Below are 19,773 nucleotides of genomic sequence, written 5' to 3' on the forward strand. Positions count from 1 at the left end.
AACATACATATGTATGCATAGTATCGTTTTCTGTGAGTGCGTGTGAGTGTGCGAGAGTGCGCTGGGGCGCACGCGGCTTTGGCGATCCGAAAAAACAACTTGGGGCGCAAGCGAATAGAATAATACTGAAAGCCCCAAACGAAAATCGGGCGAGCGACACCGCATGCTCTCAGAGATGTCAGTTTGACTTTTTCGCTAGTTCTGGCGTCTTTTCCGTGTTGAGGTAAGCATATGAGGGCAGTTGTCAGACAAAGTTATTTTCGCTCAGCGTAGAATAAGTTGAATGGTAAAGCTATCTATCTCTATTTAAGCTGAAATATCAACATTATTAACATTACTTCGATCTTTGATAATTAATACTGAAAAATTCGTTAACTCCCACATACCTAGCGGTTTTTAGTATCCGCCAAAGATTTACTCTTCTCACTTGCCATCACTAATTGACGCTGCCGCTGCGGATCAACATGTGTGTGCTGTAAGAGAGCGGGAGAACGAAATCAGCGGGAGAACGAGAGAACTGATTTCGTTCTCCCGCTCGCACACATTCATGCAATGGGCATCTGCAGCGAATTCTATTTTTAAACTTAAATTAATATTGTTCTTTATTTTATCAGCAGCGGCGCGAAAATAAAGCAGGCAGCGTCGGCGTTCGAAGACGGTTGCAGCGAGGGAGGGGCAACGGGAGCGACGGCTGAGAGCAGAAAACAAATAAATAACACGAGAAAAACTAGACGCTGCTACTGCTACTGCTAATCAGGCAGAGAAAAGATATCACTGTCTCCGTCCCTTTCCCGCTCCATGCCGCTCTATCGGGTGTGCGAAAAGCGAAGCTCAAATGCTGTCGCAGTGTTAGTGCTCTGTCTCGCTCCGGCTCTCTCCATCTTCTTTGCCCGCTATCACCGCTTGATAAGAAATGCGTTAATCTTTATTAAGCGCTGCCGCTGCTCCTGTGTGCGTGTGTGTTGGTGTATCCCGCTTGGCGCGTGCGTGTGTGCGTTTGCGGAGTATTTACATGGGAGTTTTTCAATTTCTGCTGACAATTTCCGTTGGAAACTTTTCGCCAAGAAGGTGCTAGACTAAGCAAATCTCTGTCAAAGTCCGAACGAAAAAAGTAATTGATGCAGTGGGACGCAGAAACAGAAACACATACAGTACGAGGACGGCCAGAAGAAAGGAATAGAAAAATTGGACCAAGTCTGCCACAACAACAGCTTGTTGGACCAATCAACATTACAGTGGAATAAGTGCTCTTGAATCAAAGAAAAGTACCGATCAATACACGAATATTTGCTCTTTCCAAGGTGCCATTTATTGCACCCTCTTAGAATATGCTCTCTATCCATACATATGTACATACATATATTTTCCAAGTTCCAGGAAAATTTTTAATTAAAAACATCTCTGTCATTTAAATTAATATAAAAGTATATAAAAATGCTTTATGCTTACGAAATGTATGTAAGTAAAACAACAAACAAAAACTGTTACAAAAGCTGCAATGAAATAAAGTCGAGTCGAAGTCACCGTGCTCGGTAATATATTATTAAGTTTAACATCAGGCTATGCCTTATTTGTCAAATAAGCAGAGTCTGTAAATTTGAAGCATAATATTGTGTAATACATTTATTACCGAGAATAAAAAGTCTAAAGTTTAGCTCTAGCACATTGTAAATTAGCTCCCATTATACTCCGGAATATGCTTTGTTTCTCTGTTATGTTTTTGTATTATCTGTTCAGAAATCAATGCTAAAATGCTAAAGATAATTGGCCACAATTTTGATTTATGCTGATTGATCGATTGATTCTAATAATCTAAATCGTGTGAGTCATTGAGAATATAATGAAAATAAATTAACCTTCTCTTTAATCCTGACTTTAAATTGTTAAAAGGCTAGTTAAAAGCAATTAACAGAAGAAAAAACATAACCAAATGAAAGCACATATAGCGAAACATTATTTTGGGATTAGTTTAAGCACTGTACAATAAACATTTTTATTAACTAAAGCGTATTAACTCAATAAAAAGTATAATATTTAATAATGATATAGCCCTCTATGATAACCTTTATCCGATACCACTGATATACATACATATGTATGTATCTATCAGGTTTTTTCCTACAAACTTTCTTACTTTTCCTAATGAGATCGTTAGGAACATTCCGGAATTTAAATAATTACCTGTGCCTGTCTTAGGAAGTATTTTTAAATTACCATTTTATATAAACTATAAACTTCATCAATCTTGAATCAGCATCCAATTGGGTTAATACAATGCACTTAAGGCGAACAAATTTGTCTCCAATTGGTGCCCGTAAAGGTAAACAAAAGTGTAAACTGTTGCACATATCTGAGAACAAAAACACCAACGTACATAGTAAATAAAAGAGCAACAGATAGTGAGAGAGAGAGAGAGAGTGGTCTGATTTATCAGTCCCGCCTCGCTATTTTAAAAGGATTTACGCCCAAAGCGGCAATTCACTAAAATCCGAAATAATTCCGAAGATTGTGCCAAAATAAAACCGTTTAAAGCGGTTATTTATAGGCAGAAGTGCAACTTTGTTCATTGAAAATGGCAACCCTGGCGGGGCAGAGCGAACGAGTGGTTGAGCAACGGAGAGGGAGGAGAGGAGATCAGTTGTTGTGATAATGCAACGGGTGAAGAAAACAAATGCAAAAAGTTTGTGCGTGTGTGCGCGAAAGTGCGTGAGCGGCGGTCCAAACAAAAACAAATTGCGGAGTAAAAATGGTTTTCTTTTTCTTTTGGTTTCAGTTTCTGTTCCTATAGTTGTTGTTTGTTTTTTTGTTTTGCTTTTCCAACGACGTGACAAGTGCAAAGAGCGCCAAATTGGACATTTTTATGCATGGGCCGCCTGTGCATTGTGAAACTTTTCCGACTTTGCTTTTATTGCTGTGCATTTGTTTTATCACTGCAGCACATTTGCCACTGCGATCGTGTGGGTGCCGCTACTTTTGTGTGTGTATGTATTTGTGTCTGCGTTTTGGGAAGAGCAAATTCAGAACGCAATTGACACCGACGGCTCCCATGCAGGCTGTCATTTGAATCACATTTTCACTATGTTTCGTTTTTTTCAAAACGAATAAACCCCGCTTCATTTTGTTCTTTCCAAACGGTTATTTCGAATTTACCGCTTCTATGGCTGCGCGATTCGTCCGCGTTTTCCGTTTTCCGTCGCGACTACCTACCCGATTTTGAATATGTGATGTATCGTGTGGCCAAGTTCGGCCAATTTCGCTTAAATTTTAGCCAAGAACTTACAGCGGCATTTTTCAGTGATGCTGGCGCGGTCACACCGCTCTTGCGCTCTCTTAATTGTTCTCTTGAATGCACATAGCAAGTACATCAACCCAGCTTAGCGAGCACAACCTCTCATATTAAATATCACATAAATTTTAAATTTTAGATTCTATTGTGAGCCTGTGTAAGTGTTGATATTACAGACTATTACATAAAATAGAGCATCAACTTCTTATCAAATTTCAGTTTTCACATAGGTTAGCAATTGTATTTCTTATGCCATGGAGTCGAACCTTGAACTAGTCCCGAACTACTATTCGCCATCCCTGAAGAACAAAGTTTACTCCAACAGAAAGCAATTGTTTATTAAGCTGCAAATACACTCGTGGAAAAAATCAAAACAAACATGAACAACAACAAGTGTTGAAAATGTTACTAACTTGCCGCTAGTTTAAAGCTAAGTGCGTTGTCATAAGCCAGTTATGGAAAACCCAATGCATTCGTGAACTAAGAAAGCAAATAAATGGTGATAAAGGTGCGATCATCTTTCTGTTAATAATGTAGATAGTGCCCTATAGATTGCATTTTTGCGTATATCACATCGGGAAAGCAGTGGATCCTGGGAAAATGCCCTGGTGGAGCTCCCAAAGGCCAAGTGGCGTCACTAAAAACATCGTATGATCCGGTCAAGCCATCTGATTGGCTGAAAGCGCTTACGCATGCTTTCCCGGTCGCGTATGTGTGTTCAGTGCACAGTGGGACAAAAGCAATGTAAAAGCTTAGACAATTTCAAAATATTCGCTTTTATTGCAATTTGCGTTAGCCTATCAAATCTTGAGATAGCCAATAATATCTCACATTATAATATTTCGTTCCTATTCAAATTAAACCGTATTTTAGATTGATTAGTAAGACAGTATCACAAGAAAATTGATTACAATGGTATTTAAATGTCCGACATTTAAGTTCATACGTGTCCAAATAAAAGATTTATTTAAACTGAAATACGTAAATAACAATTAAAATAAAAAAAGAAAAAAAGTGCAGACTTTACAACAGAGTGATTATTGAAAGAATTGATGTGATTGTAAACATATCTTATAAAAATTTGAAACCGATTTGTATGCAAATCTAAAAATGTAATATTTGGTTTTTTTTCCGGCAATTACATATTTGTCCCACTGTTGTTATTGCGCCGCATAGAAGTTTAATAAACAATTCTCAAATGTACATACATACATATTCGCATACATACGTGGGCCCGCCAGTATTTCATTTCGAAATGTTCTTGTCGCTTTCATAAGCAGAATTCGCAATGGACCCGATGAACTTCATAGATTCTCACCTGGACGTGTCCATGGATTTGTTCAAGTCAGAGGATGCCTTTGCCACGTTCGACGCTGAGCTGCACTCGGATATGCTGGACAGCATCCTCAACGACATGGACCTGGAGCCGACGCAGATGTACAACATGCTGCAGCTGGACGAGCCTCAAACACATCCCCAGCAGACGCAGTCCGTGGAGCAGCAACCGCAGTCCGGCGAGCAACAACCGCACGTGAAGAGCGAGCACTCTTCGCCAGTACACATCAAGGAGGAGCTGCAGCAGCAGCAGCAGCAACAGTCACCGTTGCTCGTCTACAAGCCGGATTCCCTCATAGCCCCCAACTACAATCTTCCCCAGCAACAGCAGGCGGGGCTTTTAAAGGCCGCCCAGCCAACGGCTACCATACATCACATGGACGCTCAGCGGCTGCCGCCGAACGCGACGGTGTATCCCAAATCTCTGGGCAGTAGCTTTGTCTACCAGTCCATGTCCCCGCCCACATCGCCGGTGGAATCTGCGTCCCAGAATGTGAATGTCTTGCAGCCTGTTGCTGCAGCTCCTGCTCCTTTGTCCCAGCAGTCTTATCCGCAACCCTTTCTTACGTACAATTCTAAGGCCGGAATGACCTCCGATGAAGCCATGTACTTGCTCTTGCAGCCCACGGTGGCCAGTCCGATGCCATCTCCACCTGTAGCTCCACCACCGACAAGCACAAGTAGTCGGCCCAGCAAGGTGCGAGTGCCACCACTGGCTCCGTCACCTGCTGCTATGGAAGTCCAGGGCAAGGTACCTATTAACCGGGTTCAACCCAAAGTAAAGGAAGTGAAGCGTTCGGCTCACAACGCCATTGAGCGGCGCTATCGCACCTCAATCAATGACAAGATTAATGAGCTGAAGAACTTGGTAGTGGGAGAGCAGGCCAAGCTGAACAAATCCGCAGTACTGCGGAAATCTATAGACAAAATTCGGGATCTGCAACGCCAGAATCACGATCTGAAGGCAGAGTTGCAGCGCCTGCAGAGGGAGCTCATGACCCGCGACGGCTCCAAGGTTAAGGATCTACTTCAGCTGGGCACTCGGCCAGGAAGAGCCTCTAAGAAGCGCCGCGAGAGCTCGCAGACCTTTTCCACGGATGCCGGACTGACACCGCCACGCAGCGATGTATCGGATCCTTCGCTCTCGCCCATGCACTCGGACATCTCATTGCCGTCATCACCCTATGGTGGATCCACGGCCAGCTGCAGCAGTGGCAGCAGTAGCAGCAATGAAGAACCACTAGTAGTGTCTAGTTCTATGCGCGGTATGGCGACCCATTCTCGACTTGGACTCTGCATGTTTATGTTTGCTATCCTGGCCGTCAATCCCTTCAAGACCTTCCTACAGCGCGGGCACTATGGCAGTAATGACGATATGGGCGACATGAGCGGTCAAAGACGCATTCTCTCTTATGACGTGGATGGTAGTGAGCCCAGCATCCTTGTATTATTAAACATGGCTAATGTGATTTTTTCGATTTAGGTGAAGGATTTGCTGGCTGGCAGCAGAGCTCCTGGATATGGCTATTGAACTTGACAGTGATGCTTGGCTGCATGGTAAAACTGCTGGTTTACGGTGATCCGCAGCTGGACGCGCAGACGGACGCCTACTGTCAGCACAGGCAGCGGGCTGACTCCCACTTTGCTCAAGGGCAGTCGGCTCAGGCCTACGCCGGTTACCTCAACTGTTTGCATATGTTTGGATTAAGTCTGCCGTCGTCACGATTGGAGTGCTACCTGCAGACCACGTGGCAGTTTCTTCGGTTTCTCTTCCATCGGCTCTGGCTTGGCCGGGTGTTGTCGCGGCGGACCGGTGGGCTGTTCAGCAATGCCGCTGGCCGGAAACAGGCGCTGGCCTCTGCACGAGAACTGGCCCTGCTCTTCAACCGACTGAATCAATTGCAACTAACTGGAAACGGGGGCCGCGGTGATATGAACGGCATTATGATGGCACTATTCGCCAGCAACATGGCTGAAGTGGCTCACAATCTACTGACTCCGCGCGAGACCATCTGCATCCACGTAATGACAGCGTTGCGAATGAAGCGCAGTGCCCCCAAATGGTTGCAACAGCTCTTTGCCCGATACTACATGAGCAGGGCTCGTCAAGAGTGCGGTCGCACTAGGGCTACCGAGCAAACGCAGGAGCTACGTTGGGCATTCACCGCCTATGGATATCGCTACTGCGCCACGCACGTCTTTGCGTACGATCTTAGCGACTCCGGCGAGCAGGATGGATTTTTCACACGTCTTAGGAATCCATGTGATCCCGCTGCCCATGTCATTAAGGTTAGTTGGTCTGAATTACAAGTCATCACACGTTTAAAAACTAATTGGTTATTTTGAAATTTGCAGCAATATCGTGAGCATTTGCTGTTTAAGGCCATTCAGTGTCTGGTAGGAGCGGGCCATAAGTCGGGAGGGGTGCCTACATCTTCTGTCAGCGGAGAGACGGAACAGTTGCAGCAACAGCAGCACAGCGGCACAATCGTCAGCAATGTTCTTAAGTACACTTCACTTCTTAGAGACACTCTGTGGGCTGATGAGGATGAGCGGGATACAAATGTGGTGTGGTGGGCCAATGTTTTGGAGATCGCAGTGCACTGGCTCCTTGGCGAGGACACGCTGGCCGAGCAATTGTACGGCAGCATCAAGCAAATGCCCACGCAGCTGCAAAAGTGTGGCGAAAACGATCAACTGCCTAAGGCGCTGCATGCAGTGCTACGGGCTAAGATGATCTTATTAAAGTGAGTAAAACTAGAACATCCGATGAAAAATTCAATGAAAAACTAATCATCGCACGCCTTTGCAGTAACAATGGCAATGCACTGGAAAAAAGCCTCAAGCAATTGGTCAACATCCTCTGCGATGAGTCGAGTGTGCAGCTGCAAGAATGCTTAACTGTTAACCGGATCACCGACGCGAAGGGCATAAAGCTGGTAAGAATGTGTGCACCCCGATCAATCAGTCAATTGCGACTGAGTGCCACCAGACTCTCACTCCAGAGATGACACGAAGGTGCATTGTAGTCGCATTGTCTGTCCCAATTGCTTCAGGCAATACAACTTCAGTGCAAGCTCTGTGCATTTCACAAACAACGCCGAGTGTTCCTGGCAAAAGTCGACAAGCTTTATAAGCACACTAACTAATCATTATTTATGTTGGCCTATTTTGCAGCTTTTCCAGTTGCTCACCTGCGATTGGCTTCTCGAAACTAGGACTACTTTGTGGGAGCTAGAGCACATGAATATGGAGGATGATGGCTTCTACCAAGTGCCGGGTGAAGTGCTTGAGAAGTTCCAGACCGATTTGAATTCGTTGCGCAGCATTGTGGAGAATATTCCGGTACATGCCAAAATCCTTACCTCTCCAATATGCTTTTTCCATAACCGGATCTTATAAACTCCTATTACAGAACGCCCAATCGCGTATATATTTGTACGAGGCAGTTTGTCGCCTGATGGCTGGAGCCTCCCCGTGTCCAACGCAACAGCTTTTGGACAGGAGTCTGCGATCACGAAACGCCCACTCGTCCATCTTCTGCGGCAGCAAGGATCGCCGGCACCAGAACTTCGTGGGCGGGGAGCGGGAACGGGCGTCTGCCATGTACGTGGCCTGCAAGTATCTTCCGCCTGCGTTGCTCAGCTCTCCAGGTGAACGTGCTGGCATGTTAGCCGAGGCGGCCAAGACCCTGGAAAAGGTGGGCGACAAGCGGAAGCTGAAGGAGTGCTACCAGCTGATGAAGTCGCTGGGCAACGGCATTGGCAGCGTGAAGGCTTGAATAGTAGTAAAGTATATAACCATAGGTGGTTATAACCATATAACCACGAACGTGGGGTGGATTTTTAGCAAATCATATGAAGGAATTACAACTTTCTAGGTCTTTATAATTACACTTTTAATTTCTATTTTCCACGCCCCATTATGCATAGATTGTATTTTAAAATTATTTAATACGGACATTTTATTTGTTTATTATTTACCGTTAAGTTAAACGTAGTTATAACAATAAATATTTTAACAATGCGTCTTACTGGTTGTGCATGCGCCTAATTTGTTAAATACATAATTTATGAAAGACCTATTAGTAGCGAGTGCAAGGCGTGCTGTTCTGCTTAATAAAATGAAATATTCTTCGACTCTTCGGTCATTTTCGTCGGTAGTTTGGTAAGTCGGGTGCATCACAGGGTGAGTTATCAATATATTACACAAAAACTTCAGAATCGCAGTATATAAATAATAATAAATTGTAAAACGCAGACAGCACACAGAAAATTATTTACATTCTTTACATATTATTTAGGAACACTTCAAGAGCAAAAATCTGTGAAATGAGAAATTTGGTGGTAGAGCCTAATTACTGGAGTGCTGTACTTAGTTTTTTTGGTAGGTTTTCCTCCTTTTAGGCATGCTCCAAGTTTTAAAAAATGTATAATTAGCTCAGCAATTCTTTGCGGATTCACATGTCACTTGTATTATGTGGCATCCGGCGTTTGATTTTCGTCTGAATACGGTTTATCCACTGCCATTAATAATCATGGACTGGCAACGATGGGCGAATCATTCCCATCAGGATGTGTATGATTACAATATAAAAGCAGATGAGTTTGAGGCGAAGGGAATCTCTTACAACGATTGGACTCTTAGGCTGACTGTCGCAATCGAAAAGTCGCACTGTGAGGTGAGTCTTAAGCTAAAAGATAGCTAGTCGAAGATGGTATCGCACTTAGAGTGGGTGTCACGCTGGCAGTGATGACAGGTGGCCCCATTAAAACTCACTTGCAAGTGTTTATGATCCCCGAAATGATCTGTGAACTGAAGGATTTCAAATTATAGTCCATCCAATTATCGAATTACAGTATGTCCATTAAGCTAATTACCTCTTTCCGAGTATCCGGTGTCGTGATAAAGTCAAGGGTAAGCAGAAGTTTAATTTTCCGAACCGCTCCTGCATTTGTCACTTTGTCCAAAAATATATGTACATCCTCGGTAGGCATCTTCCAGCGTTTTCCCAATCTCAGATGGCTTAGCTTATTGCAATTCTTTATTAGGAACATAAGTTGGTGACTTGGGTTTGTAGGTGAGTCGATGCAATCCAAGACCAGGCACTCGAGATCTTTTAACTCACCCAACTGGGCCACCGATTGGGCTGGCCAGTTATCACAGTCCAGAGCAGTGAGACGACTAATTGCCAGGATGTAATGCACTTGGTCACCTCTAACGCGGACGGATATGAACTGTAGCTGTTGGAGGTTACCAGTGCTCTTGACCACCGATCTATAAAAGTCGTCGTTTACTTCCGCTATCCAACGGGAGATTAGGCGCAGCGATCGGAGGGCTTTAAATTCACCTAACTCCGAAAAGCTCACATCAAAGTTCTCGAGAGTAAGGTGATCCAATTGGGGGAACTTATCTGCCAACAGCGGGAGCAGGTGAGATCTCCTGCGATCTCGCCCGAAATTCAGAAGCAGTCGCCTCAGGCAAATCATATTTTCAAACATTTGCTGGAAGGAGGCGTTGCTGAGGTTTGGGTCGATTCCATCCAAGTCCAAGGCTTCCAGTTTACTAAAGTGCCGCAATTGATATACTGCAAAATTATTTAAGATATATTTTTAGTTAGGAAAAATGAAGGTTAATAACCTTAATCTAAGAGCTACCGTGAATAAGTAACACTATTATTTCAAAATTCAATTTTTTGATGTCAACCAGAGTTTAACGATAAAAGAGGGAGTGATATGAATAAATATGTATCAAATATAGTTTTAGTACTCACGCTGTGCAGATCTGGCATCGATCAGTGTAAGATTGGTCAGACTGGGAAGCTCGAGGAGGAGCTGCATGATGTGGCCCCTGTCCCCACTTTCCGGTGGCGTCTCTGTGACGGCGTGCATAAATATGATGACTGCCTGTCGCAGATTGGGGCAATGTCGTCCCAGGAGCACCAAAAACGGGTAGGTAAACGGTTCATCCCAGCGACCATGGGGCACTTCGCATCTGGACACTTCGGAACCGCACAGCTGCAGCAGGAACTCCCAGTCCGGAATAGTTTTGAGAAGCCGCACATTGACTTTTTCGTAGCGCGTTCGCAAAATGTCCGTGAGTACAACCCGAAATAGTGGATGGGTGCGGCCCAGGTTTAGCTGATCCTCCAGCGCATTCAGATATGAAAATATCTCAAGGTAGCAGTCGTAGTTGAGGTCCAGGAAACCGGGTCCACCACTCATATTCTGCGGCTTTCCGGCCAGGAAGGAGAAGGGGCACCCGAAGCCCAGTTTGTCCATTACCCTGGGTCAATTTGTTGGGTCAACTGCTTTACTCTGAGTTAAAAATACTATATTTTCGTTTTTTTGCGGCAGCTAAAGCTTATCTCTTAATGAATCTGCTATCGATAACATAACGGAGCAGCTGACGATAAATTTTAAGTGGAAACACTTTTTGGTTATTTCGCTGTTTTTGAAAATCCGAGTACTTGTAAATTCGACTTAAAGCATTTTTGAATACTGCAGCATTTTGTAATTCGTTATATCTCTGTATTTAAGACCTTCATAGCATTTCAGGAGCAGATTCCCGAGTTCGCAAGACATTTCTATCATGCCAGTATTTACTCCATTTGGAGATCTCTGCGAAATCGTTTTATATTTGTTTACACGGAAGAGCTGGTAAATAAAAAAGATAGTTATCTGTGTGGATATATATTCCAAGGTAGGATAAATGCAGTGAATTAAAACGATTACACCAGCCTTGAATTTACATTTATAGATCAACCTAATATCTTAATAGTTACCTCACAATACCTGAACTCAAGCAATTTTGAAATTAAAACTAACCGATTTGTCGGACCGCGAAACTTTAACAAAACCCCGGAGCCTGTCGATTTCTATTTACTTCAACGGTACGATGCCAAGGAAGCGCAAGTTACTTGGAAAACCAAGAGTGCAATGTCCAGCAAGGTACGAAACCTCAAGGGACGCGAAGTAGTCATAGGCATCTTCGACTACAAGCCTTTTATGCTATTGGATTTTGTGAGTTTACAATGTTACCCACTTCCAGAATTTGTATATATATCGCAGTAATTCCTGTTCTACGACTTAGGAAAAGCCACCATTTTATTATGATCGTTTTAAGAACACCACGGAAGTAACCATTGATGGAACAGATATTCAACTAATGCTCGTTTTCTGCGAGTTGTATAACTGCACCATTCAGGTGGACACATGTAGGTAATGGAATACATTAATTTAAGGCTAATTTTTAAGGCAATCCACAGCTGAACCCTACGACTGGGGCGATATCTATTTAAATGGCTCGGGATATGGGCTTGTTGGAATGATCCTCGATAGGCGAAACGATTACGGAGTAGGTGGCATGTATTTGTGGTAATATTCTTGATATGTAATATGTTATTCCCAAATTTTGTAAATTAAACTAGTGCATCGTGTTCTAGGTACGAGGCGTACGAGTATATGGACATGACCCATTTTCTGGGACGCTCTGGAGTCACCTGTCTGGTGCCAGCTCCGAACCGTTTAATTAGCTGGACCCTCCTGCTCCGACCATTCCAGTTTGTCCTCTGGATGTGCGTGATGCTCTGCCTGCTGCTCGAGAGCTTAGCCCTTTGTGTAACCCGCTACTGGGAACACTCCTCGTGTTCCGGAAGCAATTCGTGGATCAGTAGTCTGCGCTTCGGTTGTATCAGTACGCTGAAACTCTTTGTAAATCAGAGCACGAACTATGTAACCAGCTCGTATGCTCTAAGAACCGTCTTGGTGGCCAGTTACATGATCGACATTATATTGACCACAGTCTACAGTGGCGGTCTGGCGGCCATCCTGACTTTGCCCACCTTGGAGGAAGCGGCGGACTCTCGTCAACGTCTCTTCGACCATAAGCTCATTTGGACAGGGACTTCACAGGCCTGGATTACCACCATTGACGAACGGTCGGCAGACGTAAGCACTACAAAAATATATGTATTAGTATAATTATTAAGATTCTTATGTGTATGTCTTTTTCGCAGCCAGTTCTTCTTGGTTTAATGGAGCATTACCGGGTGTACGATGCCAATTTAATATCCGACTTTTCGCACACGGAGCAAATGGGATTTGTCGTCGAGCGTCTGCAGTTTGGGCATTTGGGGAACACCGAGCTAATAGAAAATGATGCTTTGAACCGCCTGAAGCTTATGGTGGATGATATATACTTTGCATTTACGGTGGCGTTTGTGCCTCGACTGTGGCCGCACTTAAATGCCTACAACGACTTCATTCTGGCTTGGCATTCCTCGGGCTTTGACAAATTTTGGGAGTGGAAGATCGCCGCCGAATACATGAATGCACATCGCCAAAATCGCATTGTGGCCTCTGAGAAAACAAACCTAGATATAGGACCAGTCAAACTGGGCATTGATAATTTTATTGGTTTGATTCTGCTTTGGTGCTTCGGCATGATCTGTAGTCTCCTGACATTTGTCGGAGAAGTGTGGAGAGGCCAGAAACAGCCAGTTTAAACGTTTTAATTTTCTTTATTCAAAAACAATATAAAAAGTTAATTAAATCATTTTTCATCAATAGCCAAATAAATTCTCTTAATTCAATGCTTTATAAGTTTTGTTAGCTCAATTTTTCGGCGTAGTAATGGTACTGAGACTTCAATAATGAATTCTAGTCTAACTTTTGCTACTCAAGTGGAGCACCTGATCGGTAACTCGAGTAATTAAAGGATCCAGCTCGTAGTCCCTCAACTCCTTATCCCACAGATCGTACAGAGTATCCGTGGCTAGCTTGACAGAGTTGTTTACGGCGGTTGTGTTGAATGTTCGAAGAGTAAGGAAGATGACTGCATCTTTTACAAGAGGGCTGTATGTATCGCAAATTGTGTGCAGAGCTCGGGCTCCATTCGGCGCAATCTGTAATCAAAAGGTTTTTAGAATATTGCTGAATAAAATAATGAAAGGTTATCACTTCGTTGAGGTCCACTATTAAGAAAACCTTCCCATCGTTTATTTTTGCCTTGAACTGTTCAATCGCCAATCCGCATTCTTTCATGTCCGCCTTTTCCAAGGAAATCACCTTTCCGGTACCACCAGTTGAAATGACGAGTGCAAAGTAGATTACAGTAAAAGATTATAAAACGAATGCGTTTTTCTTACCAAAGCACATTGAAGCCTCGACGGCAATTTGTTCAATAAGTTTCCGTAGCTTGGAATCCTGATGCAGGAACAAGAAAACACTGGGGTGCTTGTCCTTTTTGTTTATCACCCCCTCGATGCCCTTTTGCAGGGCTTTCCACACTTGTTCCTGCTGCAGGGGATATTTTGTACGGAGATCCTTGAAAGCACACTGCTTCTCCTCTACAATGCTTGATCCGTACCCGTAGACAACAATTAAACCGAATAAAACACCGGCAATAGCTAATTTAATACCGATGCCGTTTTGAGGTTCATTCATGGAATAGTGCTGCTCCTGCCTTGAACTCGGCCTGGGAGTTGAAATACTGCGTTTTCTGGACTGATCGGTGGGCTTGGGAGTACAGAGATTCTCTTGGGTTTCACTTTCTCCCAGTTCGTCGGCCGAAGAAGTCCCTTCCTCGAAGCTGTGTGCCGGCAGCGTATTGTAGGTGTTGATCTGGTCCACATCGCCATATGACTCCGAAATATTCCTCGCCTCGTTATCACGTCTTGTCAGATTACTCATTTTTACTACAACTGGAACTCAGTTCAGTTGAATAGAGTAGAAAATATAAATGCTGCGTTCAGCTTCACAAAAATATATCGATATCCAAGAACTGTATCGATTGTTCCTATAAAAAATGGCAACAACGTAAACTTGTACGTTTTTAAAGATGTAGATCTGATTACAAATTCAAAGAAAATAATAAAGTATCAAATTATCAAATAATTTATTACATTATATCCCAGGCTTTGGGATACGACTTTAAATTTAAATTTAAATACAATATTTACAGGGGAGGTATATTAGCTTAATTAAAGACCTACTTAATGCTGATTAACTGTTTTACTCCGCCGTCGGAACCGTATTCAGGGTGAGTCGTCGCAGCCTGCCCAAGACGAGGATTTCGTCTATAGCTTTTTTGGCGTAGAATTTCTGGTCCTCGCTGAGTTTGCGGTATTCGAGGGACCAGGTTTGTGCATAAACATTGGACTCCTCGACCCCGCTTGCATCGAGTGGGAGCGCGATCTCGGGAATGTCCGGAATACGGGCTGAAGCTGAAGCTGCGGTCGAATCCCCAGCGCTGACCACTTCCGCCACAAAGGCGGCAACATCGGCGGGAGAGGGTTTTGTTTCCAACTCATCCGACATGGATTGCTGGTCATCCTGTTCCTCATGCTGCTCCTGATCCGGCTCCTTCTTTCTGTCGTCGGATTCGCCTTTAGAATTGTAGCAGTAGAATGTCTGTTTCTTGAGATACTGCAGGTGACACCGGTGACGCCTCAAGTTCGTTGTCGATTTGTGGGTGAAGGACATAATGCTCTTGCAACCGATGCAGAACAGTACGTGTTCTAGAAAGCTGCCATCGTCCTTCTTAATCTTGCGATACACTCGCCACACAGTGCTCCGCGTGCTTTTGTCATTAACAGCCAATTTGTAGACGCCGGTTTCAATTTTCTCGTGAATATCATCGAATTTTAGCGGCATCCTGAACTATTTTGCTATTTTGTTTTGTTCAACTAGCCTTTATCATCCACACCAATTGTTCGATACTTGCTAATCGATTGTTCCTCCAAGGTGGCAACCCCGATTAGAGGCACATTTCGCCGGCAATTTTACATATATCATTTTGTTTTTTTTATTTTTTAAAGTGTTTTCATATTTTCCTAGCTTGTTTTCATGGCGGCATTGTGCTTGGACTTCCTCGGCTTCCAGGTGGGGCTTAGAATATGTCAGATTGGGTTGTTAGCCGGCATACTAAATGTGTTTAAGTTCCCAAACAGGAGGCGCTGAAGAAGATGCGAGATGTGGACGACAAGATCATATATGCACTAAATGCCCTGCCAACGGAGTCGTTTAAGGGTCAGGTGAACAGCGAAAGCACCTGTCGCGATCTGTACGCGAAACTCCAGGAGTCACACTTGGCTAGGGTAAATCCTGTTTAGCTGCAACACACGGGAATCTTGACAGATAGCTTCTTCTTGCAGCAAGAAAGCATACGCAGTTGCATAACCATGTCTGCTAGTAATCTGAAGCAGCTAAGGCAAAAGCGGGAGTCTCAGCCGGATGATGTGGATACGGACAGTCAGTTTAGAGCGGAGCAGCGCAAGGTAACCAATCATAATACATACATATGTAAGGCTTAACTCTTACTGGTGCCATTAATGCATTCCAGCTGCGTGTTCTCCAGGCCGAGCTCAATGTCGAGGACATCATTAAGGAGCGTTCCTACAAGACCTTTAATGAGCGATGTCGATCATATTTTCACGCTGGCCAATAGGTCGAACAAATGTAATGACTAGTTTTAGGTGGATTTATTAGCAGAAGCCTCACGGAACTGCCCAGCAATATGGCATTTATATGCACTCAGTTGTATTACAAGTTGTTCACAACAAGTACATAAAGATAACATTATAAAAAGGCCTCATTTTATTCGTTGTGAGGAAGGTTGTAGGTAGCATAAACCGATCCGACGGGTACGCATTTTAGGTTCGACAAGGCTTCGAGGACGCGCTGTGTGGCATCCTTCAGGTCGTTGTACTCGTGCAGCAGTTCAATGACCTTCTTTTTCTGGGCATCTGACGATTCCTTGGACTTATTGGCCGTCTTGCGTGACTTTTTCTTATTTTCCTTCATGTTTAAATTAAATGCAATTGGGTTGGAATTCTGGCTTCTGTTGATATCGCTATCGATAGCGTATCAGCTGGGTTCATTGCATTCTAACAGTCCGGCATCCCCGTTTCTCAAAACGTGTAAAGTCTCCCGTCTCTTTGCATGATTAAAACGAGAAAAGGATTCTCCGGAACAGGTATTCTAATTACGAACCTGTAGAAGCCTCTATCCAGGAGTAGTGGTGGCTTTCCGAAGGGCGAACCCAGAGATCATGGAATGGCTGATGCTGACCTAATACCGCACCTATACGCACGCACACCAAGCAGCCGTGTGTGCACATATGTACATACACGTACAATGAAATGTGAAAGTGTTGTGATTGTGCATTTTGCCAGGAAAACTGAATAGTTCATTAAATGTTAACGCACTATATGTCAATTGTTGGCCAGACAACGTAATTTTTATGTTTTTGGAAATGTAGAATAACTCAAGATCAGGCGCTAAGCGAATGTTCAGTGGTTTACAGGGCGTAAAAATCCTGGTAGGAGTGGATGACAGCATAAGGGAACACCTAGTCATGATTATAAACCTTTAATTCAACTATTTCTCATTCCACGACGACCTTTTCTATATTTCCATATGTTCTAGATTATACGCAGCACTTTTGTTTTGAATACACAGTATCGAGGTAAGCCAGGGCACAAACATTCACTTTCCGTCTGAAACTTGTCAACTTAGTTACTCTTCGAATTAAAATGAAAAAAAATTATTGTTATCAAGCAAATATTTTTGGACTATTTAAAGCTTTTGAATTGCCAAGACGACGTCATGTCTACGACCCACAAACAGCTTTATAAAAATGCCGCCTTGGACTCTACAGAGATGCGGCGTCGTCGCGAGGAGGTGGGCATCCAATTGCGAAAGACCAAACGCGAACAGCAGCTTTTTAAGCGACGCAATGTGGTTCTGGAGCCGGCTACATCCCAAACATCAGCCGGAATGGAGAGCAACGTCAGTAACGAACAGCAGGTGAGGTGTAATCAATGTTACCTTGAAATCCCACTCTAAACTATCTGTCCTTTCCTTCGCAGGCTGCCGACATGCACATGGCTGACAGCAGCACTGGACCAACGCATTTTCCTGGCGGTCCAAACGAGGCAGCTGCTGGAACCGGGGCACAGCCATCCGTAATAAACGAGGAGATGATTCAAATGCTCTACAGTGAACGTGAAAGCGACCAGCTTGAGGCCACTCAAAAGTTCCGCAAACTGCTGTCCCGCGATCCCAATCCACCCATTGAGGAGGTCATCCAGAGGGGGATAGTGCCGCAGTTTGTCTCCTTTTTGCGTAACAGCTCGAATGCCACGCTGCAGTTTGAGGCCGCCTGGACGCTAACGAATATTGCATCAGGTACCTCGCAGCAGACCAAGATCGTAATCGAGGCCGGGGCAGTGCCCATATTTATAGAGTTGCTCTCCAGTCCCCATGATGATGTCCAGGAACAGGCTGTGTGGGCCATGGGAAACATAGCCGGTGACTCACCAATGTGTCGAGACCATCTCCTCGGCTCCGGCATTCTTATGCCTCTCCTGCAGTAAGTTATAATTATATTGATAAGATTGTGCAAAATAGGTGTGACTTTTTCCAGCGTATTGAGCAACTCGGAGCGCATTACCATGATACGGAATGCGGTGTGGACACTTTCGAATTTGTGCCGCGGCAAAAGCCCTCCCGCAGACTTTGCCAAAATTGTCCATGGTCTGCCAATACTGGCACGGTTACTGGACTACACTGATGCGGATGTACTAAGCGATACTTGCTGGGCCATAAGCTACCTGTCAGATGGACCCAACGACAAAATCCAGGCTGTAATTAATGCGGGCGTTTGCCGTCGCCTAGTTGAGCTGCTATTGTAAGTAGTCCTGCTGTATCATTACAATTTAATTCTAATTATTAATTATTGACTTCCTGGCAGACATCCTCAGCAAAACGTGAGCACAGCCGCTCTGAGGGCTGTGGGCAATATTGTTACCGGCGACGATCAGCAGACCCAGGTGATATTGGGGTACAACGCTTTGCCCTGCATTAGCCACCTGCTGCGTTCCCCGGCGGAAACAATAAAGAAGGAGTCGTGCTGGACAATCTCTAATATCGCAGCCGGCAATCGTGAGCAGATCCAGGCCATAATAAATGCCAACATATTCCCGCAGCTGATGGTTATCATGCAAACGGCTGAATTTAAGACTCGCAAAGAAGCCGCATGGGCAATTACCAACGCCACCAGCAGCGGAACCTCCGAACAGATCAACTACCTGGTGCAGGTGGGCTGTGTGCCGCCCATGTGCGATTTTCTCACCGTCGTCGATTCGGACATCGTCCAGGTGGCGCTGAATGCACTAGAAAACATTTTGAAAGCAGGTGAAAAGTTCCAGACGCGACCCAATCCTTATGCTATTATCATCGAGGAATGCGGAGGTAATTTAATTTATTTATACCGTCAAATTTCAATTTTCAAATCGCTACTGTTAACTTAGGTCTGGACAAGATTGAGTATCTGCAGGCGCATGAAAACCGTGACATCTACCACAAATCATTTTACATTATCGAACAGTACTTCGGCAACGAAGAGGAGGATAGCCGCGTGGCCCCCGTGGCGGGCACGCAACAGTTTGAATTCGATCCGGACAACATGCCCAGCACCGGATTTAACTTTTAGCACCTTACCGAGCAGGACATCGTCTACACTATTCAAATGCAAATCCCTCTCAAGTCCTGAATACACAGCATACAACACGAAGCTAATCATTGCCGACGGGATTTAAATGAAGGCCAGAGCACGGACACGAAACACAGGCCGCAGGAGAAGGCAGATATTGCCCAAGTGCAGTCACTACTAGCATTTAAGTAAAGTTGGTCGTTCGGTCGGCTCGTTTCTTTGTTACACACACTCACCTGCATATTGTATCTGCGGTTTAATCTATAGTTTTCGAAGAGGTCTAGGACCAGACATGACCTTACTCAAAGCTTTCTCCATCTGGCGAGATTGCTTTTATCTAGTTCGTATATACTAATTTAATATGTTATACACAACCAATTGTATATGTTTTTGCTCTTCTCAGCTTGTAAATATTTTTCATAAGGCCCAAAAACGTTAAGATCCTGACATGGTGTTATACATTCTGACAAAACCAACGTTATTTACGATAATGATAACGAATAACTTGAAACGTCTTTATTTGATTTTGTTATGCGATTCGCCGAATGTAAATTTGTTTAAATAATAAAACATTGTAATTTAATTTAGAGGACACATCAATAAAGAACATCTAGACCACAGCTATGATTCTCTAAACTTACTTCTGCAGACTGAAA

The 19,773-nt window shown here is 44.0% G+C and overlaps 9 protein-coding genes across 19 annotated transcripts in view; 4 read left to right on the top strand and 5 right to left on the bottom strand.

The window, feature by feature from the left end:
• LOC6545483 (receptor-type guanylate cyclase Gyc76C) overlaps positions 1–3,286 on the bottom strand; it is a 41,161-nt gene extending 37,875 nt beyond the window's left edge. Inside the window, exon 1 of one of the 2 annotated variants that reach the window (XM_026977948.1) lies at positions 3,208–3,286. The gene's annotated coding sequence lies outside the window, so the exon portion shown is untranslated. Of the gene's footprint in view, positions 1–3,150 lie in introns of both variants that reach the window. The other variant, XM_001973343.3, reaches the window with a different exon arrangement.
• Positions 3,287–3,323: 37 nt separating this feature from the next.
• On the top strand, positions 3,324–8,647 carry LOC6545485 (sterol regulatory element-binding protein 1). Of its 2 annotated transcripts, none has more exons than XM_015158600.2 (8): positions 3,324–3,443; positions 3,506–3,794; positions 4,567–6,048; positions 6,105–6,910; positions 6,977–7,368; positions 7,434–7,560; positions 7,799–7,966; positions 8,037–8,647. In XM_015158600.2, exons 3-8 carry the CDS (start codon positions 4,575–4,577, stop codon positions 8,400–8,402), a joined length of 3,333 nt encoding a protein of 1,110 aa, XP_015014086.2. In that variant the 5' UTR covers positions 3,324–3,443; positions 3,506–3,794; positions 4,567–4,574; the 3' UTR covers positions 8,403–8,647. The 2 variants fall into 2 exon arrangements, with proteins under 2 accessions (XP_015014086.2, XP_001973381.1); XM_001973345.3 differs by having other exon boundaries at positions 4,567–6,045.
• A 133-nt stretch (positions 8,648–8,780) lies between these two features.
• LOC6545488 lies at positions 8,781–13,169 on the top strand. Of its 2 annotated transcripts, XM_026977023.1 has the most exons (9): positions 8,781–8,809; positions 8,925–9,007; positions 9,061–9,302; positions 11,161–11,323; positions 11,381–11,643; positions 11,714–11,837; positions 11,889–11,997; positions 12,066–12,570; positions 12,639–13,169. In XM_026977023.1, the coding sequence occupies exons 2-9, from the start codon at positions 8,953–8,955 to the stop codon at positions 13,125–13,127; spliced, it is 1,950 nt and encodes a 649-aa protein (XP_026832824.1). In that variant the 5' UTR covers positions 8,781–8,809; positions 8,925–8,952; the 3' UTR covers positions 13,128–13,169. The 2 variants fall into 2 exon arrangements, with proteins under 2 accessions (XP_026832824.1, XP_001973383.1); XM_001973347.3 differs by lacking the exons at positions 8,781–8,809; positions 8,925–9,007; positions 9,061–9,302 and adding an exon at positions 11,008–11,092 and having other exon boundaries at positions 11,171–11,323.
• Positions 9,299–11,041, bottom strand: LOC6545487. 2 transcript variants are annotated; one of them, XM_001973346.3, is made up of 3 exons: positions 10,395–11,039; positions 9,502–10,208; positions 9,299–9,436 (listed from the first exon to the last, which is right to left on the bottom strand). In XM_001973346.3, the coding sequence occupies exons 1-3, from the start codon at positions 10,900–10,902 to the stop codon at positions 9,326–9,328; spliced, it is 1,326 nt and encodes a 441-aa protein (XP_001973382.1). In that variant the 5' UTR covers positions 10,903–11,039; the 3' UTR covers positions 9,299–9,325. The 2 variants fall into 2 exon arrangements, with proteins under 2 accessions (XP_001973382.1, XP_026832830.1); XM_026977029.1 differs by lacking the exon at positions 9,299–9,436 and having other exon boundaries at positions 9,579–9,663; positions 9,750–10,208; positions 10,395–11,041.
• Positions 13,168–14,438, bottom strand: LOC6545489. 2 transcript variants are annotated; one of them, XM_026977030.1, is made up of 3 exons: positions 13,770–14,438; positions 13,582–13,703; positions 13,168–13,526 (listed from the first exon to the last, which is right to left on the bottom strand). In XM_026977030.1, exons 1-3 carry the CDS (start codon positions 14,311–14,313, stop codon positions 13,287–13,289), a joined length of 906 nt encoding a protein of 301 aa, XP_026832831.1. In that variant the 5' UTR covers positions 14,314–14,438; the 3' UTR covers positions 13,168–13,286. The 2 variants fall into 2 exon arrangements, with proteins under 2 accessions (XP_026832831.1, XP_026832832.1); XM_026977031.1 differs by lacking the exon at positions 13,168–13,526 and having other exon boundaries at positions 13,606–13,689.
• Positions 14,439–14,508: 70 nt separating this feature from the next.
• LOC6545546 lies at positions 14,509–15,373 on the bottom strand. Its single transcript, XM_001973349.3, has one exon. It carries the CDS (start codon positions 15,274–15,276, stop codon positions 14,635–14,637), a length of 642 nt encoding a protein of 213 aa, XP_001973385.1. The 5' UTR covers positions 15,277–15,373; the 3' UTR covers positions 14,509–14,634.
• On the top strand, positions 15,321–16,200 carry LOC6545547 (coiled-coil domain-containing protein 58). Of its 2 annotated transcripts, none has more exons than XM_026977032.1 (4): positions 15,321–15,504; positions 15,562–15,719; positions 15,777–15,899; positions 15,965–16,200. In XM_026977032.1, the coding sequence occupies exons 2-4, from the start codon at positions 15,588–15,590 to the stop codon at positions 16,067–16,069; spliced, it is 360 nt and encodes a 119-aa protein (XP_026832833.1). In that variant the 5' UTR covers positions 15,321–15,504; positions 15,562–15,587; the 3' UTR covers positions 16,070–16,200. The 2 variants fall into 2 exon arrangements, with proteins under 2 accessions (XP_026832833.1, XP_001973386.1); XM_001973350.3 differs by having other exon boundaries at positions 15,573–15,719.
• On the bottom strand, positions 16,089–16,506 carry LOC6545548. The gene has a single exon (XM_001973351.3). The coding sequence runs from the start codon at positions 16,423–16,425 to the stop codon at positions 16,219–16,221; it is 207 nt and encodes a 68-aa protein (XP_001973387.1). The 5' UTR covers positions 16,426–16,506; the 3' UTR covers positions 16,089–16,218.
• On the top strand, positions 16,483–19,737 carry LOC6545549 (importin subunit alpha-7). 5 transcript variants are annotated; one of them, XM_026977024.1, is made up of 7 exons: positions 16,483–16,942; positions 17,050–17,089; positions 17,206–17,430; positions 17,493–17,995; positions 18,050–18,313; positions 18,377–18,876; positions 18,936–19,737. In XM_026977024.1, exons 3-7 carry the CDS (start codon positions 17,230–17,232, stop codon positions 19,115–19,117), a joined length of 1,650 nt encoding a protein of 549 aa, XP_026832825.1. In that variant the 5' UTR covers positions 16,483–16,942; positions 17,050–17,089; positions 17,206–17,229; the 3' UTR covers positions 19,118–19,737. The 5 variants fall into 5 exon arrangements, with proteins under 5 accessions (XP_026832825.1, XP_026832826.1, XP_026832827.1 ...); XM_026977025.1 differs by having other exon boundaries at positions 16,483–16,855; XM_026977026.1 differs by having other exon boundaries at positions 16,483–16,597.
• The last annotated feature ends 36 nt before the right edge of the window (positions 19,738–19,773 follow it).

Source organism: Drosophila erecta, unplaced genomic scaffold (assembly GCF_003286155.1).
Source record: "Drosophila erecta strain 14021-0224.00,06,07 unplaced genomic scaffold, DereRS2 tig00000021-arrow-pilon, whole genome shotgun sequence".
Lineage (NCBI taxonomy): Eukaryota > Metazoa > Arthropoda > Insecta > Diptera > Drosophilidae > Drosophila > Drosophila erecta.

Bases quoted from the DNA above. Each gene is read 5' to 3' on its own strand.
- LOC6545485 (XM_015158600.2), top strand. From the start codon at position 4,575: ATGGACCCGATGAACTTCATAGATTCTCACCTGGACGTGTCCATGGAT. The intron at 6,049-6,104 runs GTGAGCCCAGCA...TTTTCGATTTAG, and splicing joins CTCTTATGACGTGGATGGTA to GTGAAGGATTTGCTGGCTGG. The intron at 6,911-6,976 runs GTTAGTTGGTCT...TGAAATTTGCAG, and splicing joins CCGCTGCCCATGTCATTAAG to CAATATCGTGAGCATTTGCT.
- LOC6545488 (XM_026977023.1), top strand. From the start codon at position 8,953: ATGAGAAATTTGGTGGTAGAGCCTAATTACTGGAGTGCTGTACTTAGT. The intron at 11,644-11,713 runs GTGAGTTTACAA...TCTACGACTTAG, and splicing joins CTTTTATGCTATTGGATTTT to GAAAAGCCACCATTTTATTA. The intron at 11,998-12,065 runs GTAATATTCTTG...ATCGTGTTCTAG, and splicing joins GTAGGTGGCATGTATTTGTG to GTACGAGGCGTACGAGTATA.
- LOC6545487 (XM_001973346.3), bottom strand. From the start codon at position 10,902: ATGGACAAACTGGGCTTCGGGTGCCCCTTCTCCTTCCTGGCCGGAAAG. The intron at 10,209-10,394 runs GTGAGTACTAAA...ATAATTTTGCAG, and splicing joins CGATGCCAGATCTGCACAGC to TATATCAATTGCGGCACTTT. The intron at 9,437-9,501 runs GTAATTAGCTTA...GAAATCCTTCAG, and splicing joins CACCGGATACTCGGAAAGAG to TTCACAGATCATTTCGGGGA.
- LOC6545489 (XM_026977030.1), bottom strand. From the start codon at position 14,313: ATGAGTAATCTGACAAGACGTGATAACGAGGCGAGGAATATTTCGGAG. The intron at 13,704-13,769 runs GTAAGAAAAACG...TCATTTCAACTG, and splicing joins CGAGGCTTCAATGTGCTTTG to GTGGTACCGGAAAGGTGATT. The intron at 13,527-13,581 runs GTGATAACCTTT...TTTTGATTACAG, and splicing joins TAATAGTGGACCTCAACGAA to ATTGCGCCGAATGGAGCCCG.
- LOC6545546 (XM_001973349.3), bottom strand. From the start codon at position 15,276: ATGCCGCTAAAATTCGATGATATTCACGAGAAAATTGAAACCGGCGTC.
- LOC6545547 (XM_001973350.3), top strand. From the start codon at position 15,469: ATGGCGGCATTGTGCTTGGACTTCCTCGGCTTCCAG. The intron at 15,505-15,572 runs GTGGGGCTTAGA...GTTCCCAAACAG, and splicing joins TGGACTTCCTCGGCTTCCAG to GAGGCGCTGAAGAAGATGCG. The intron at 15,900-15,964 runs GTAACCAATCAT...AATGCATTCCAG, and splicing joins TTAGAGCGGAGCAGCGCAAG to CTGCGTGTTCTCCAGGCCGA.
- LOC6545548 (XM_001973351.3), bottom strand. From the start codon at position 16,425: ATGAAGGAAAATAAGAAAAAGTCACGCAAGACGGCCAATAAGTCCAAG.
- LOC6545549 (XM_026977024.1), top strand. From the start codon at position 17,230: ATGTCTACGACCCACAAACAGCTTTATAAAAATGCCGCCTTGGACTCT. The intron at 18,314-18,376 runs GTAAGTAGTCCT...ACTTCCTGGCAG, and splicing joins CGCCTAGTTGAGCTGCTATT to ACATCCTCAGCAAAACGTGA. The intron at 18,877-18,935 runs GTAATTTAATTT...CTGTTAACTTAG, and splicing joins TATCATCGAGGAATGCGGAG to GTCTGGACAAGATTGAGTAT.